General features: G+C 42.6%; 1 protein-coding gene across 4 annotated transcripts in view; it reads left to right on the plus strand.

Annotated features, from left to right (window-relative positions):
• capn10 (calpain 10) overlaps positions 1-18,880 on the plus strand; it is a 66,026-nt gene that overhangs the window by 6,231 nt on the left and 40,915 nt on the right. For 2 of the 4 annotated variants that reach the window (XM_068042359.1, XM_068042361.1), the window contains exons 2-3: positions 5,065-5,278; positions 8,475-8,606. In XM_068042359.1, the coding sequence (XP_067898460.1) occupies positions 5,150-5,278; positions 8,475-8,606 (261 nt within the window). In that variant the 5' untranslated portion in view covers positions 5,065-5,149. Of the gene's footprint in view, positions 1-593; positions 678-5,064; positions 5,279-8,474; positions 8,607-18,880 lie in introns of those variants that run through there. The other 2 variants (XM_068042360.1, XM_068042362.1) reach the window with 2 other exon arrangements.

The following is an 18,880-nucleotide window of genomic DNA, read 5'->3' on the forward strand; positions in this document are numbered from 1 at the left end:
CTACTTAGGGATTTAGGAGCAACCTAAACTCTTTTTCTGGAGATAGGTGTAACATTTCCACCAGAGAGCACACTGAATGCTGAAGTTTTAGTGAATAGTATTGGTGGGGAGTATATATCCGTACCTTTGTATCGGTGCACCTAGAGTGTGACCTAATGTCTGGGATGGTAACTATAGGAGTTGTCCATAGTTTGCCGGTAGATGGAATTGACCTACTCCTAGGGAATGATTTTGGCCGGAGCAAAAGCATTAGTTTCTCCCGTAGTCACCGAGAAAGCGTGAAGTTAAAGAGACAGAACAATTACAGGAACAAGTTCCAGGAATTTTTCCTTCGTGTGTAGTAACCTGAGCAATGGCTAAACTAGTTCCATTGTCGGAGGTAAAATTGGCACCACAGACAGCCAAATATCTGAAACTTTCTTTGGGGATTTAGATAATCCAAATGAGATTTTTAACAAATCTTCTCTGATCACAGCTCAACAAGTTGATCCAGAGTTGAATAAACTGGCACAATCAGCTCTGACAGAAGCTGAGGCAAAAGGATTTCCAGGAGGCTATTATGATAAAGATGGGGTTCTGATGAGGAAATGGAGACTGTCTTACAGATCTGCGGACGAAGAATGGATGGTTGTTCGACAGGGAGTGGTACCACCTAAGTAACGCCAGGAATTATTAAGGTTAGCGCATGTCCTTCTCGCAGGACATATGGGATCCGGACAACCAAATCACATATAAGTCAACATTATTACTAGCCAGGTCTTACCAAGGACATGGTGCAGTTTTGTAAAACATGCTATACGTGCCAGATTGTGGGAAAACTGCAACCTGCCATAAAACCGGCACCTCTAATTCCAAAACCTGTTATTGGGGAACCATTTAGTAGGGTGTTGATAGACTGTGTAGGACCCTTGCTGAAAACAAAAGCGAGACACCAATATATACTCACTATTACGGATATGGCTACTAGGTTCCCAGAGGCCATTCCCTTGGAGGACAATTACAGCTAAGGTAGTAGTAGAGAAGTTAACCCAATTCTTTACTAGATATGGATTACCACTTGAAGTTCAGTCAGATCAAAGTTCCAATTTTATGTCTAAGATATTTCAAGAAGTTATGGATAATTTGGGTATCACACAGTTAACGTCTTCAGCATACCTCCCACAGACACAGGGAGCTTTAGAAAGGTACCATCAAACTCTCAAATCAATGATTAGGATATACTGTCATGAACATCCCTATGATTGGGATAAAGGGGGAGAATTTCTTTTGTTTGCCACGAGAGATTCACCAAATGAGTCTACAGGTTTTAGTCCTTTTGATTTAGTTTACGGACATGAGATAAGAGGTCCTCTAAAATTAATCAAAGAAAGGTTTCTAGAACAGAGGGATGAATCTTCTGTACTAGACCATGTATCTGTGTTCCGGGAATGGCTCACAAGAGCTTGCAATGTGGCTCAGGAACACCTTAAAGCAACCCAAACCATTATGAAAAAATGGGCAGACAAGCATGCAAAGACACAGACATTTCAATCAGGGGATGAAGTGTTAGTCTTATTACCTTTACAGGGTGAACTATTAAAAGCACAGTTCAGTAGTCTGTAGAAAGTGATTAAAAGAATTGGGAAGGTAAATTATTTGATTGACACCCCAGATTGCCAGAAGAAGAGTTGACTATGTCATACCAATATGTTAAAATGATATTATCGCCAGGAGGAGGATAAGCAAACACAAGTATGTCAGGTAGTAGGGACCGTGAAGAATGAAAAGGATAGTGAGGATGAGGCAGAAGGAAGTATTGACAATTCTCAAATTGAACCTCCCACTATCCAGCTAGCTAATACTGAATTGCTAGGAAGATTGGACACTATGCTTTCATATTTAGATGCAGAACAACAAGAAGACCTAACAAGGCTACTCATAGCATTTAAGAGAGTCTGTAGGGATAAGCCAGGATGTACAACCTCAGCCACGCATGAGCATTATTTTTGAACTGTTACTGGACTTGAAATAACTTCTTTAAAAAGACCACAACAGTGACTGAAAACGTGGCTGCACATTTTCATTCTAAAAGACAGTTGCCTGAAGAAGACAATGGGAGTGCCTCCCTGATTCAATTAGCCAGATGGAGTTTTGTCAATAGTGATGATCAAGAGACATTGAATGTGTAAGAGCCAGCATTCCATCCCCGCTGAGAGTGTCTGCTAAGCTTGAAAGAATCCACAAATCTCACAGGAGAGACTGTTCCAAAGAAGGAGCTAGTCACATGACTAACCTGCTGGCCAACCTGATGGTTGTTTGAATTGTGCCACACAGAAAGGAACAGACTGCTATTTGAAGACAAAAGAGAAGGAAGGCCTCTCCCTATCTCTTTCTCTCTCACGCATAGTTCCAGGGACCCACGGAAGTAACTTAAGCCTCAAGACAGAAGACCAACGAAACAAGTTTAAAAGTGTGCACTGGGTCCTAACGAGCCTGCAAGACTTAACTTCAATCAAAGACTTTATATCAAATCCAAAACCAGTAACTGAACTCCAGCTATTACTTCAAACCTTCTCCCCTTTTAATCCTTTCTCTTCTCTGACTCTATTTGCATGTGTGTTTATTGCATATGCATGCTAGCGTGCTGGTGTCGCGTAATTTTAGTAGTTTTAACTAAATTAGAGTTTTCAGGCTAATAAACGTACACCTTTCTTTTTTAAATCTGAGAAAACCTGTCTGGTTGAGTTCTTTGCCATTACACTAAAATACGGTGTTTTAAAAATTAAACCCTGTTACAGCCAAACCAGAAAAAGGCTGAGGGGGGGAGCCCTAGACCCCTTTTCACCTGGTTGTAACAGAATAAAAATGGTACAAAGCAAAATTGTATTAATTATAAGTATAGAGTGAATTGGGGGGCATGAGTGTGGAATGTGTTTAAAATGTTTTCAACTTTTTTTTGTACATTGTAATGAAGTACATTCAAAAATGGTGTTTCATTTTGCCAAGGGTGGAGGTGTTACGGAATTTCCATTTTTTGTGGTAAAACTTGGGAATCTATATTTTAAAAAACTAAAAAAAAAGATTTCATGGACATTGAAACATCTGGAGATAGTTGAACTTTATGGATACTTTAAAAAAAAAAGCAAGGTCAACAAGTTCCCGGTTTTGACCAGTAAACAAATACCGGAAACCAGGTGATTTCAAGGAAACCACTGGGGATTTTGACCTAAGAGCTACCCTTTGTTGAGACAAGAGAGAGTTTATGACTTAGCATGAGACTTGCTTGGAAAAGTTAGTTTCACTTTGAACTGTTAAAAGATGCTGGTTTTTGGACAAAAAGCAGGCTGTTGGAATCGGCATATGGACCTGCCAGGAGAGCAGAAGAAAAAACAGACATGTATTACCTCTCTATAAAGCTTGTATCAAGTTGTATTTGTTGCCTCCTGCATTTTTGAAGAAACCCTAAATGCTTGCAGAAACCTTGCATTTTTAAAAAAAGGACTTTTGCATCGAATGTGTGTGGGGACTGACACCTGTTGCTGCACACCTGATAGAAGACCTATGTGAAGCCTTCTGCAGTTGAATTTCTTTGGACGCCTACTCAACAGACTGTTCATCAGTCTCACCTGGAAAAATTCCTCGTGGCAGTCAACTGTTTGACTTTGGGACACCTCGCCAACCAAAGAACTTTCTACCAGATCATTACTAAGTTTTTTTTATTCCTTTGCAACAGCTGTCAACAAAAATCCTGTTTTTCCGGTTAACTGGTTTTTGGATGCGTGTGCGTGAGGGCTAGGATAATAAAACGGGGCTTTAACATTTCAATTTGCATATATATATTTACTTTATTATTGGTTAAGACTTGGTTCTATAATAAACAGATAATTTTGTTGTTTATTAAAAGAAACCTGGTTGGTGTGATTTATTCTGGAGACAAATAGAATATCTAATTGGCTGTTTCCGTAAGTGGGAAAATTTATCGATATGTTTTGACCTGTGGAGAAGTGGGACTGAATTAACAGTGCACTCATCCCGCCTTGGTTGTAACAACAGTTCAAATTGATCTTTGAACTGGAAGCTTGAGAGTAGCAATAAAGCTACTTTTGAACAACCGCTGACTGCGATTTATTCAGTTAAATGTATGAAGGCTAACTTATTTATAAATTCAAGTGCCAGTTATGGAAATTCAAATAAATTATGGTAACTCGTGGGGCAGTTTCCAACGGTCTGGATTTGCTCATTGAGCCCAGTTAGTTGACGATACTTGAACCAATTGAAATTTTCACGGGAAAAATTTAGGTCAGACAAGTGAGTTCTTTCAGTGACAAGATTACATGAAAGCAAAGAACTGTTTATAATTGTTATCTGTAAAAGAATATCTTAGCGTTGGATTGCTACTTTTATTTTTTTCACTCAGATATTAGCTTTGCTTCTGTAAACCTGTAATTGCATATCACTTAACATTTTTGATTAAAATATTTTTAAAAATATTAAAAATAAATATAAAACCAGGCTTGCTATGCCGTACCACATTTGAAAACCAGGAGAGTTACTGTGAAGGCATAAGATAAATTCCAGTAGTTTAAGAATAATTACCAGACTGTTTTTGCTATTCTTGATCTCTGGTGCATTACTGATAGCCTACCTAGACCTTACTGACTGCTTACCTAGAGGCTAGGATAGGCACTCTTGAAGGTGCGGGGAGAAGTGATCAAAAATCTAAAATATAAGAGCTGAAATAATCTAGAGTAAGAGGTGTAGAAAAGACCCCAAAAGGTAATAGTTCTCAATACGTGGACTTCTAGATGTAGTGAAGGTGAAAACTCTTATATTGCTCAAGAAATAATTTTATGTCCTGAGGGGAAGGGGGATTGTAGACTCTTTCTGAATTGGTGAGCTATGATGAGCCAAATGATTTTCCCCATCTGTAATTATCCTGTGTTGCCACAGGAATTAAGTGAAAACCCTTTACCATTGAGTTGCCATGATCTTTTTCATGATCATCCATAATTGAAAAATAAATGAGTGTTTCTGTTGCTAACCTTGTAATAACTTTGCTTCAAAAATTATTTTCTCTGTTTAAAGAAGAAACTGATGGAAATTAAAATGTCATTCTGCTGGGATTCCTTTGAGCATATGTGAAAGCTTCTGTGACGGTGACTGTTTGGGAATGCAGGCCCCAGAGAAGATGATATTATTTGAAGATACTGACTTCCCTGCTACCAGCACTTCTCTTTTTTCAAGTTATTCTACACCCATTGCCAAATTCAGTGGTAAAATTACATGGCTACGACCACAGGTGAGAATCTGTCTGTCTGGTTGACAAGCATTTCAAATGCTTAACACAGGCTCTAAATGTTTAGTTTTCCATGTGGCTGTTAGGTGGTTACGTTGCACACGTGTGCATGTTTGTTTAATGTATATTTTAAAGATACTGTTTTACCCAGTTTATCGATCAATAACTACGTCAAATCGGGTACCATCTGTGATAGTATCAGTTGATCAAATATTTTTTTCCCTGGAGTGGGAGGTAAATCTAAGTACATGACGTTGTAGGGGACTCTATGGCACTTCATAGCAGACACTTATGGAGTGTCATCAGCAGAGACCTCATCACAATCCTGTTTCTTGTTAGGTGGGAAGTAATGTGCAAGTAATGACTTGAAAAATGCAATGGATATGTTATGTGTCATACTTAAAAAGCAATGATGCCATTGCCCTGTAAATGATACAAAGTGCATAATCATTTAAATTATACACCTTCTTCAATTAATTCTAAAAGAGACTTCTATGCTTGTTATTGTTGTTTAAGGGATGCTGACACATACTGGTTTATATAAATGCTGACATGATGTGGTAATACCCAGTCTGTTGAAATAATGCTTCATGGTCTAAGTAGTTGCTGATGGAAGTAAGGGAGGTGCTGGCCACAGTCTTTCAATACTGCTTGGATATGGTTGCAAATGGTATGCCCATTGAAAAAAGGGGATAGGGATAAACTCAGTAGCTAGAGAGTTACAAAGATAAGTGGCAAAGCAAGTTGTGAGGAGTCTGCAAAAGGATATAGATAGGTTAAGTGAGTGAGCAAAAATTTGGCAGATGGGGTATAATTTGGGAAATTGTGAGGTTATCTACTTTAGTCAAAAGAATAGAAAAGCAAAATATTATTTAAATGGAGAGAGCCGAAAGAATGCTGCGGTACAGAGGGATCTGGCTGTCCTCGTGCATGAATCATAAAGCGTTAGCATGCAGGTACAGCAAGGAATTAGGAAGGCAAATGGGATGTTGGCCTTTATTGCAAAGAGGATGGCATATAGAAGTAAGGAAGTCTTGCTGCAACTGTACAGGGCATTGGTGAGACCACAGCTAGAGTTCTGTGTACAATTTTGGTCTCCTTATTTACGGAGAGTTATACTTGCATTGGAGGCAGTTCCAAGGAGGTTCACTAGGTTGATTCCTGGGATGAAGGGATTTTCTTATGAGGAAAGATTGAACAGGTTGGGCCTACACTCATTGGAGTTTAGAAGAATGAGAGGTGATCTTACTGAAGCATTTAAGATTTTAAGGGTCTGACAGGGTTGATGCTGAGAGGATGTTTCCCCTCGTGGGAAATCTAGAACTGGGGGCACAGTTTCAGAATAAGGGGTCTCCCATTTAAGGTGGAGATGAGGAGGAATTTCTTTCAGAGGGTTGTTAATCTTTGGAATGCTCTACCTCAGAGAGCTGTGGAGGCTCAGTCATTGAATATATTCAAGGCTGAGGTAGACAAATTTTTGATCTACAAGGGAGTAGAGGGATATGGGTGGCAGGTAGGAGAGTGAAGTTGAGGCCGGAATCAGATCAGCCATGATCTTACTGCATGCATGGCGGAGCAGGCTCAAGGCGTTGAATGGCCTACTCCTCCTATTTTTTATGTTCTTGGGCTGACTGGCCTGTACATAAACATAACGTCGGTGTGAGAAAACATCTAGAGACCATAATCGGGGACAAAATTAATTTTCAGTTGAAAAAGTATGGGGTAATAAATGATAACCAACATGGATTTGTTAAAGTCAAATCATGTCAGACATACTTGATAAGAAAGAAGGTTGACGAAGGTAATGTAGTTGATGATTTGTATATGGACTTTTAAAAGGTGCTTGATAAAATGTTACATAATAGATTTGTTAGCAAAATTGAAGCCCACAAGGGATTAAAAGGATAGTGAAGCATGGATACAAAATTGGCTATGAGATAAAAATCAGAGAAGACTGGAGAAAAGTTGATTTTCACACTGAAGGGAAGTATACAGTTGTGAGCCCCTCGGGGTCGGTATTAGGACCATTGCTGTTTTTGAAATATATTAATGATATGGACTTGGATATAGGAGGCACAATTTCAAAATTTACAGATGAGACAAAACTTGGGAAATATAGTAAACAGAGAGGAGGACAGAGGCTGACTGGTGAAATGGGCAGAAACATGGCAGGTGAAATTTAATGGAGAGATGTGTGATGCCATGCATTTTGGGAGGAAGAATAAGGAGAGGCAATGCAAACTAAATGGTACAGTTTTAGAGAGGAAGCAGGAAGAGAGAGAGAGAGACCTGTGGGTTTACATACACAAATCTTTGAAGGTGGCAGGACAAGTTGATAAAGCTGTTAAAAAAATTTGGTATCATTATAAATAGAGGCTTAGAATACAAAAGCAAGGAAGCTATGCTAAACTTTCATAATTCATTGGTTAGGCCTCAGCTGGAGTATTGTGTCTAATTGTGGGTACTGCAAGAATGTCAAGGTCTTGGAAAAGGTGCAGAGGAAATTTACCAGAATGGTACCAGGAATGAGGAACTTCAATTATGTGGAGAGATGAGAGACGCGAGGATTGTTCTCGGACCAGAAAAGGTTAAGGGGGATTTAATACTGGTATTCAAAATCATATGGGGTTTTGACAGGGTAAATAAAGCAAAACTGTGACCACAGGCCGGAAAGACGGTAACAAGAGGATACAGATTTAAAATAATCGGCAAAAGAACCAGAGAAAAGACGAGGAGAAATGCTGGATGAGGAGTTATGATTTGGAATGCACTGCCTGAAAGGATAGTGGAAGCAGATTAAACCGCAACTTTCAAAAGGGAATTGGATATATACTTTAAAAGGAAAATTTTGATGGGCTATGGGAAAAATGCAGAGTATTGTGACTAATTAGATAGCTCTTTCATAGAACTAGCACAGGCACGATGGGCTGAATGGCCTGTGCCATATGGGAAACTTGCTGATGTGTATAAACTGGCTGTAAAAATAATTTCACATACCTTTTTTTAAAAAATGGAATAACCCTGTTGAATTAGCTTCACGTTCACTATCTAACCTTGAACCTGATTTACTCTATGTTCATATTTTTAAGGTCAGCTGAAGAGGTGATTTTTCTGCATGCTCTAATATAGGTTAGAGTTAGGGGTCTTTTGCTGCCTTTGTATGCTCTTTTATTTGACTGGATTTGCTTGGAATTTTCAGGAAATTTCCAGTTCTCCTCGGTTGTTCCCAGGAAACCCACAGGATGGACACATCAAACAAGGCCTCTTGGGAGATTGCTGGTTCTTGTGTGCTTGTGAAGCTTTGCATAAAAACAGATTACTGTTAGACAAGGTACTTCAATAGAAAGAAGACAAACCTAATTGTGATATTAACCAGATGAATGTTTACTTGTGATCCAGTTACCAGTTGGCAGGAGCAGCTGTTTTGGAACTAGGAATAGCATACACATTTGAGAGGCCATTTTAATTGGGAATCTAGGAACAAGTTGGTGCTGATAGGCAGCATGTTAATTGAGTCTGGACTTTCTCCTTTCCAAAATGTTTGAATGCTACAGGTGATGAAGTGGAGATTCCTTATCAGCAAAGCAAGGAAAAGAGCAAGTGTGTGCTTGAGTGCAAGAGGGAGCAGATCTGCCCATCACTCCACTGCTGTTAGTCACTCATCTACTTACTCATGTGGCTCAGTGGTAGCACTTTTGCTTCAGAGGCCCAATCCATAGACTTGAGCACATAGCCTAGCCTGACACTTCAATGCAGTACTGAGTGAATGTTGCACTATTAGAGGTGCTGTCTCTTGAATGAGATATCTGGCCTCAGAAAGATGTAAAAAGTATAATTGTCATATTCATAGATGATCAGGGGAGTTCTCCTGGTGTACTGGCCAACAGTTGATCCCTCAACCAACACCACCAAAACAGATGATCTGGTTATTTATCTCCGTTGCCACTTGTGGGACTTTGCTGTGTGCAAAATGCCTGTTGCGTTTCCCTATATTATAACAGTAAATACGCTTCAAAATTCCTTCATTGCCTGTTAAATGCTTTGGTGTGTCCTGAGGTGGTGACAGGTTCTATTTAAATGCAAATTATTTTTTTCTTTCTTACATATTTCCTGAGTTACTAACCTATTCTGTCTACTGAGCTTTTTTGGTTGTTATTAATTTCTCTCTCAGATGCAGAATCCCTTAGATTTATGAACATTTCAGACATCATATGATCTGTTCTAAATAAGTGTACCCAAATCTTTTGAACTTAGATGAAATTCATTTCTAAATGGGTTCTTTTATGAATCCGTCTTTAGCCCAACTAATAATATGAGTCATTAATAGTCAGTTGTAAAGTCTTGTACTTTCAAGGATTGTGATCTAACTCTCTGAAATAGTACATTTTGTTACAATGATTTTGACATCATTGATTCTCTAGCTAGCAGAAAGGCCCCTGGGAAGGACAGCATTACCCCTGAAATAATGAAGAGTGCCAAGCCTGCTATACTCTCAGCACTACATGAACTGCTATGCCTGTGCTGGGACGAGGGAGCAGTACCTCAGGACATGCGTGATGCCAATATCATCACCCTCTATAAAAACAAAGGTGACCGAGGTGACTGCAACAACTACCGTGGAATCTCCCTGCTCAGCATAGTGGGGAAAGTCTTTGCTTGAGTCGCTCTAAACAGGCTCCAGAAGTGGGCCGAGCGTGTCTACCCTGAGGCACAGTGTAGCTTTCGTGCAGAGAGATCGACCATTGACATGCTGTTCTCCCTTCGTCAGATACAGGAGAAATGCTGCGAACAACAGATGCCCCTCTACATTGCTTTCATTGATCTCACCAAAGCCTTTGACCTCGTCAGCAGACGTGGTCTCTTCAGACTACTAGAAAAGATTGGATGCCCACCAAAGCTACTAAGTATCATCACCTCATTCCATGACAATATGAAAGGCACAATTCAACATGGTGGCTCCTCATCAGAGCCCTTTCCTATCCTGAGTGGCGTGAAACAGGGCTGTGTTCTCGCACCCACACTTTTTGGGATTTTCTTCTCCCTACTGCTTTCACATGCATTCAAGTCCTCTGAAGAAGGAATTTTCCTCCACACAAGATCAGGGGGCAGGTTGTTCAACCTTGCCCGTCTAAGAGCGAAGTCCAAAGTACGGAAAGTCCTCATCAGGGAACTCCTCTTTGCTGACGATGCTGCTTTAACATCTCACACTGAAGAGTGCCTGCAGAGTCTCATCGGCAGGTTTGCGGCTGCCTGCAATGAATTTGGCCTAACCATCAGCCTCAAGAAAATGAACATCATGGGGCAGGACGTCAGAAATGCTCCATCCATCAATATTGGCGACCACGCTCTGGAAGTGGTTCAAGAGTTCACCTACCTAGGCTCAACTATCACCAGTAACCTGTCTCTAGATGCAGAAATCAATAAGCGCATGGGAAAGGCTTCCACTGCTCTGTCCAGACTGGCCAAGAGAGTGTGGGAAAATGGCGCACTGACACGGAACACAAAAGTCCGAGTGTATCAAGCATGTGTCCTCAGTACCTTGCTCTATGGCAGCGAGGCCTGGACAACGTATGTCAGCCAAGAGCGACGTCTGAATTCATTCCATCTTCGCTGCCTCCAGAGAATACTTGGCATCAGGTGGCAGTACCGTATCTCCAACACAGAAGTCCACGAGGTGGCCAACATCCCCAGCTTATACACACTTCTGAGTCAGCGGCGCTTGAGATGGCTTGGCCATGTGAGCCGCATGGAAGATGGCAGGATCCCCAAAGACACATTGTACAGCGAGCTCGCCACTGGTATCAGGCCCACCGGCTGTCCATGTCTCCTGCTTTAAAGACGCCTGCAAACGTGACATGAAATCCTGTGACATTGATCACAAGTTGTGGGAGTCAGTTGCCAGCGTTCGCCAGAGCTGGTGGACAGCCATAAAGGCGGGGCTAAAGTGTGGCGAGTGGAAGAGACTTAGCAGTTGGCAGGAAAAAAGACAGAGGCGCAAGGGAAGAGCCAACTGTGTAACAGCCCCGACAATCAAATTTTTCTGCAGCACCTGTGGAGGAGCCTGTCACTCTAGAATTGGCCTTTATAGCCACTCCAGGCGCTGCTCCACACACCACTGACCACCTCCAGGCGCTTACCCATTGTCTCTCGAGATAAGGAGGCCAAAGAAGATCTAACTCTCTGAAATAGTACATTTTGTTACAATGATTTTGACATCATTCTTGTCTGACAGATCTATTTGTCATTGTGAAAATATAAATGGTATCACTCAACAGTGTCACATGTGGTTCAGTTGGTAGCACGCTCACCAATGAATCAGGAGTTTGTGGGATTAAATCCCACTCCAGGAACTTCAGCACTTTTGGCTGACACTCCAGTGGATTACTGAAGGAACGCCACACTGTTTAAAGTGCTGTACTTTGGGTAAGATATTAAACCGAGGCCCAATCTGACCTCGCTGGTGAAGGTAAAATATCCCATGGGCACTATTTGAGCAGGGGTGTACAATATTTATCCTTCAACCAAAGTCTAAAAAATGCCAAGGTAGGCGATGGCGTAGTGGTATTGTCACTAGACCAGTAACCCAGAGCACCAGGCTAATGCTCTGGGGACATGGGTTTAAATCCCACCACGACAGATGGTGGAATTTGAATTCAATTAATAAATCTGGAATTAAAAACTAATCAAGTGGTGATCATGAAACCATTGTTGATTAATATAAAAATCCATCTGGTTCACTAATGTCCTTTAGGGAAGGAAATCAACCATCCTTACCTGGTCTGGCCTACATGTGACTAATCAAACTGCTACAAAGCCTAAGAAAAGAAATGAAACCGGATGGACCATCAGGCATCGGCCTGGGCACTGGAAACGACAATGGCAAACCCAGCCCTATCGACAATGCAAAGTGTTCTTACAAACATCTGGGGGCTTGTGCCAAAATTGGGAGAGCTGTTCCACAGACTAGTTAAGTAACAGTCTGACATTAGAATTAGAATTAGAATTAGAACATTACAGCGCAGTGCAGGCCCTTCGGCCCTCGATGTTGCGCCGACCATCTGACCTACACTATTCCATTTTCATCCATATGTCTATCCAATGACCACTTAAATGCCCTTAAAGTTGGCGAGTCTACTACTGTTGCAGGCAGGGCGTTCCACGCCCCTACTACTCTCTGCGTAAAGAAACTACCTCTGACATCTGTCCTATATCTTTCACCCCTCAACTTAAAGCTATGTCCCCTCGTGTTTGCCATCATCATCCGAGGAAAAAGACTCTCACTATCCACCCTACCTAACCCTCTGATTATCTTGTATGTCTCTATTAAGTCACCTCTCCTCCTCCTTCTCTCTAACGAAAACAACCCCAAGTCCCTCAGCCTTTCCTCGTAAGACCTTCCTTCCATACCAGGCAACATCCTAATAAATCTCCTCTGCACCCTTTCCAAAGCTTCCACATCCTTCCTATAATGCGGTGACCAGAACTGCACGCAATACTCAAGGTGCGGCCTCACCAGAGTTTTGTACAGCTGCATCATGACCTCGTGGCTCCGAAACTCGATCCCCCTACTAATAAAAGCTAACACACCATATACCTTCTTAACAGCCCTATTAACCTGGGTAGCAACTTTCAGGGATTTATGTACCTGGACACCAAGATCTCTCTGCTCATCTACACAACCAAGAATCTTCCCATTAGCCCAGTACTCTACATTGCTGTTACTCCTTCCAAAGTGAATCACCTCACATTTCTCCGCATTAAACTCCATTTGCCATCTCTCAGCCCAGCTCTGCAGCCTATTTATGTCCCTCTGTATCCTACAACATCCTTCGGCACTATCCACAACTCCACCGACCTTCGTGTCATCCGCAAATTTACTAACCCACCCTTCTACACCCTCATCCAGGTCATTTATAAAAATGACAAACAGCAGTGGCCCCAAAACAGAACCTTGCGGTACACCACTAGTAACTAAACTCCAGGATGAACATTTGCCATCAACCACCACCCTCTGTCTTCTTTCAGCTAGCCAATTTCTGATCCAAAGCTCTAAATCACCTTCAACCCCATACTTCTGTATTTTCTGCAATAGCCTACCGTGGGGAACCTTATCAAACGCCTTACTGAAATCCATATACACCACATCCACGGCTTTACCCTCATCCACCTGTTTGGTCACCTTCTCGAAAAACTCAATAAGGTTTGTGAGGCACGACCTACCTTTCACAAAACCGTGCTGACTATCGCAAATTAACTTATTCTTTTCAAGATGATTATAAATCCTATCTCTTATAACCTTTTCCAACATTTTACCCACAACCGAAGTAAGGCTCACAGGTCTATAATTACCAGGGCTGTCTCTACTCCCCTTCTTGAACAAGGGGACAACATTTGCTATCCTCCAGTCTTCCGGCACTACTCCTGTCGACAATGGCGACATAAAGATCAACAACAACAGCTCTGCAATCTCCTCCCTGGCTTCCCAGAGAATCCTAGGATAAATCCCATCTGGCCCAGGGGACTTATCTATTTTCACTCTTTCCAAAATTGCTCACACCTCCTCCTTGTGAATCTCAATCCCATCTAGCCTAGTAGGCTGTATCTCAGTAATCTCCTCGGCAACATTTTCTTTCTCTACTGTAAATACTGACGAAAAATATTCATTTAACGCTTCCCCTATCTCCTCTGATTCCGCACACAACTTCCCACTGCTATCCTTGATTGGCCCTGTTCTAACTCTTATCATTCTTTTATTCCTGATATACCTATAGAAAGTCTTTGATCCTATCCGCCAATGACTTCTCGTGTCCTCTCCTTGCTCTTCTTAGCCCTCCCTTTAGATCCTTCCTGGCTAGCTTGTAACTCTCAAGCGCCCTAACTGAGCCTTCACGTCTCATCCTAACATAAGCCGCCCTCTTCCTCTTGACAAGCGCTTCAACTTCTTGAGTAAACCACGGCTCCCTCGCTCGACAACTTCCTCCCTGCCTGACAGGTACATACTTATCAAGGACACGCATTAGCTGCTCCTTGAATAAGCTCCACATTTCGTTTGTGCCCATCCCCTGCAGTTTCCTTCCCCATCCTACACATCCTAAATCTTGCCTAATCGCGTCATAATTTCCTTTCCCCCAGCTATAATTCTTGCCCTGCGGTATATACCTGTCCCTGCCCATCGCTAAGGTAAACCTAACCGAATTGTGATCACTATCGCCAAAGTGGTCACCTACATCTAAATCGAACACCTGGCCGGGTTCATTACCCAGTACCAAATCCAATGTGGCATCGCCCCTGGTTGGCCTGTCCACATACTGTGTCAGAAAACCCTCCTGCACATACTGGACAAAAACAGACCCATCTAAAGTTCTCGAACTATAGTTCGAGTATGACATAGTCATACTCACGGAATCATACCTTGTAGACAATGTCACAGACACCACTATCTCCATCCCTGGGTATGTCCTGTCCCACTGGCAGGATAGACCCACCAGAGGTGACAGTACAGTGGTATACAGTTTCGAGGGTGTTACCCTGGGAATCCTTAACATTGACGCTGGACCTCATGAAGTCTCATGGCGTCAGGGCAAACATGGGCAAGGAAACCTCCTGCTGATTACCACCTACTGCCCCTCCTCGGCTGATGAATCAGTGCTTCTCCATGTTGAACACCAATTGGGCAAATTTACTCTGGGTGGGGAACTTCAGTGTCCATCACCAAGAGTGGCTTGATAGCACCACTACTGACTGAGCTGGACAAGTCTGAAAGGACATATCTGCTAGACTGGGTCTGCAGCATGTTGTGAGGGAAGCAACAAGAGAGAAAAATCTCCTTGATCTCGTCCTCGCTAATCGATCTGTCGCAGATGCTTCTGTCCATGACCGTATTGGTAGGAGTGATCATCACACAGTCCTTGTGGAGACAAAGTCCCGTCTTCACACTGAGGGTACCCACTATAGTGTTGTGTGGCACTACTACCATGCTAAATGGGATAGAATTCGAACAGATCTAGTAACTCAAAACTGGGCATCCATAAGGTGCTGTGGGCCATCAGCAGCAGAAAAATTGTCCTCAGCCACAATCTGTAACCTCGTGTCTTGGCATATCCCCCACTCTAACATTACCATCAAGCCAGGGGACCAACCCTGGTTCAATGAAGAGTGTAGGAGGGCATGCCAGGAGCAGCACCAGGCATACCTAAAAATGAGTTGTTAGTCTGGTGAAGTTACAACTCAGGACTACTTGCATGCCAAACAGCAGAGGTAGCATACATTAGACAAGGTTAATTGATCCCACAACCAGTGGATCAGATCTAAGCTCTGCAGTCATGCCACATTCAGTTGTGAATGGTGGTGGACAATTAAACATCTAACAGAAGGAGGAGGCTCCACAAATATCCCCATCCTGAATGATGGGGGAAACACAGCACATCTGTGCAAAAGACAAGACTGAAGCACTTTGCATCCATCTTCACCCGGAAGTGCCGAGTTGATGATCCATCTTGGCCTCCTCCTGAAATCCCCAGAATCACAGATGCCAGTCTTCAGCCAATTTGATTCACTCCACGTGATCTCAAGAAACGGCTGAAGGCACTGGATACTGCAAATGCTCTGGGCCCTGACAACATTCCGTCAATAGTACTGGAGACCTGCGCTCCAGAACTAGCCGCGCCCCTAGCCAAGCTGTTCCAGTACAGCTATAACACTGGCATCTATCTGGCAATGTGGAAAATTGCCCGGTTATGTCCTGTACACAAAAAGAAGGACAAATCCAACCCAGCCAATTACCACCTCATCAGTCTACTCCCGATCATCAGCAAAGTGATGGAAGGTGTCGTTGACAGTGCTATCAAATGGCACTTACTCAGCAATAGCCTACTCACTGACGCTCAGTTTGGGTTCTGCAGGGCCATTCAGCTCCTGACCTCATTACAGCCTTGGTTTAATCATGGACAAAAGAGCTGAACTCCGAGAGGTGAGGTGAGAGTGACATCAAGGCAGGATTTGACAGAGTGTGGTATCAAGGAGCCCTCGCAAAACTGCGAATCGGGGGAAAACTCTCTGATGGTTGGAGTCAAACCTAGCGCAAAGGAAGATGGTTGTGGTTGCTGGAGGTCAATCGTCTCAGTCCCAGGACATCACTGCAGGAGTTCCTCAGGGCAGTGTCCTAGGCCCCACCATCTTCAGCTGCTTAATCAATGACCTTCCCTTCATCATAAGGTCAAAAGTGGTATGTTTGCTGATGATTGCACAATTTTCAGCACCATTCGCGACTCCTCAGATACTGAAGCAGCCCCTGTCCATATGCAGCAAGACCTGGACAATATCCAAGCTTCGGCTGATAAGTGGCAAGTAACATTTGCGCCACACAAGTTTCAGGCAATGGCCATTTCAAACAAGAGGGAATCTAACCATATCCCTTGACATTCAATGGCATTACTATTGCTGAATCCCCCACTATCAACATCCTGGGGAGTCACCATTGACCAGAAACTGAACTGGACCAGCCACATAAATGCTGTGGCTACAAGAGCAGGTGCCAGGAATCCTGCGGTGAGTAACTCACCTCCTGACTCCCCAAAGCCTGTCCACCATCTACAAGGCGCAAGTCAGGAGTGTGATGGAATACTCTCCACTTGCCTTTTTGGGTGGGGCTCCAACAACACTCAAGAAGCTCAACACCATCCAAGACAAAGCAGCGCGCTTGATTGGCACCCCATCCACCACCTTCAACATTCACTCCCTCCACACCAATGCACAGTGGCAGCAGTGTGTACCATCTACAAGATGGACTGCAGCAACTCATCAAGGGTCCTTCAATAGCACCTTCCACACCCACGACCTCTACCACCTAGAAGGACAAGGGCAGCAGATACATGGGAACACCATCGCCTGTAAGATCCCCTCCAAGCCACACACCATCTTGACTTGGAACTCTCTCACTGTTCCTTCACTGTCGCTGGGTCAAAATCCTGTAACTCCCTTCCTAACAGCACTGTTGGTGTACCTACACCCCAAGGACTGCAGCAGTTCAAGAAGGCAGCTCACCACAACCTTATCAAGGGCAATTAGGGATGAGTGATAAATGCTGCATAGCCAGCGACGCCCACATCCCCTGAACGAATAAAAAAATCTGATCATTATCACATTGTGTACGCACAGCAAAGTTCCACAAATTGGCTGCCCTGTTTCTTACATGACAATAGTGACTAAAGTTCAAAAGTACTTCATTGGCTGTAAAGCATTTTGGGATGATGTGAGGTTGTGAAATGCACTATATAAATGCAAGTCTTTCTTTTAACATCCATGATGCAATAAAATCAAAAAAATTCTATAACTATATAAACTTTTTTTTAAAGAAAGCAGTTCGTAATAATGCAGTATGGAGACATTAATGCAGCCGAATTTTTAGAAGATTGTCCTACATACCCAGTATAAAATTTCATAGTTCAGTGGAAAGATTGTACCGATTAACAACAGTTTCTTTTGAGTCCATGCTAATGATACCATGCCCAATGTGACTAGATTGGTTACAGCAATGATATGATTTTCCTTTTCTAATTTTATGGTATAGCATTGCTTTGTTACTGCTTATTAAAAATCTAATTTTGGAGCATCCTTGCTGTTTTACTCGATGCTGACAATGATGTAAGCTTGCACAGGACCTACTGTAGTTAGGAAATGGTACAGGTCTGGTTAATGGTTAGGGACAGGAAGGTGTGCCTATGAGTCAGGCAGGTAAGGGGGCCCCAGATGTTGTGCAGGAGGAGCCTCTCAGTCTTTTCCCTTATTGAACTGATATGAGGTTCTTGCTGCCTTTGTGGATGATGGCAAAGTCTGCAGAGTGGATGAGCAAACTGACCTCGGCACCATGGTACAGAAGGCCGTTCAAGTGGGGCATTTAAAAAGAAATGTGGTAGTGGTAGGAGACATTATAGTCAGGGGGATGGATAATCTACTCTCCAGCCATGGCTGCTAGTTCTGAATGTTTCGTTGCCTACACTGAGGGTTAAAGATATCTCCCCATGCCTATAAAAGAGCTTGGAATGGGAGGGGGAAGAACCAGTTGGCATTTTATTTTATTCTTTCATGGGATGTGGGCATCGCTGGCAAGGCTAGCATTTGTTGCCTATCCCTAATTACCCTTGACAACTTAATGGCTTGGTAGGCCATTTCAGAGGGCATATAAGCATCAACCACATTGTTGTGGGTCTGGAGTCACCTGTAGGCCAGACCAGGTAAGGGCAGCAGATTTCCTTTTCTAAAGGACATTAGTGAACCAGATGGGTATAACAATTTGGTGGGTGACTTGGACAATGCCACTATTTCAACAACATAAGAACAGACAGGTTTGTTATATCTATCTGCTTTTTGGAGCATTACTGAGACTGATTAAAGTGTTGGTTTGTGCATGAGGGAGTAAAGTTGTGCAGACTGAAAAGTGATTGTTCAGACTAAGCAGGAACAAAACAAACTACTGGCCTGAAGTTGCTTCATGAAAAAGTGGAAAAAGCCTGCAACTAAAGTTAAGTACTTGAAAAGTAATTACTGGAGAAAATGTGAGTACAGTGGGTTGGTTTTGATTGCATGATCACAGCTTCAAATTTCTTA

The sequence above is a fragment of the Heterodontus francisci genome, chromosome 11 (genome assembly GCF_036365525.1).
Source record: "Heterodontus francisci isolate sHetFra1 chromosome 11, sHetFra1.hap1, whole genome shotgun sequence".
Classification (NCBI taxonomy): domain Eukaryota; kingdom Metazoa; phylum Chordata; class Chondrichthyes; order Heterodontiformes; family Heterodontidae; genus Heterodontus; species Heterodontus francisci.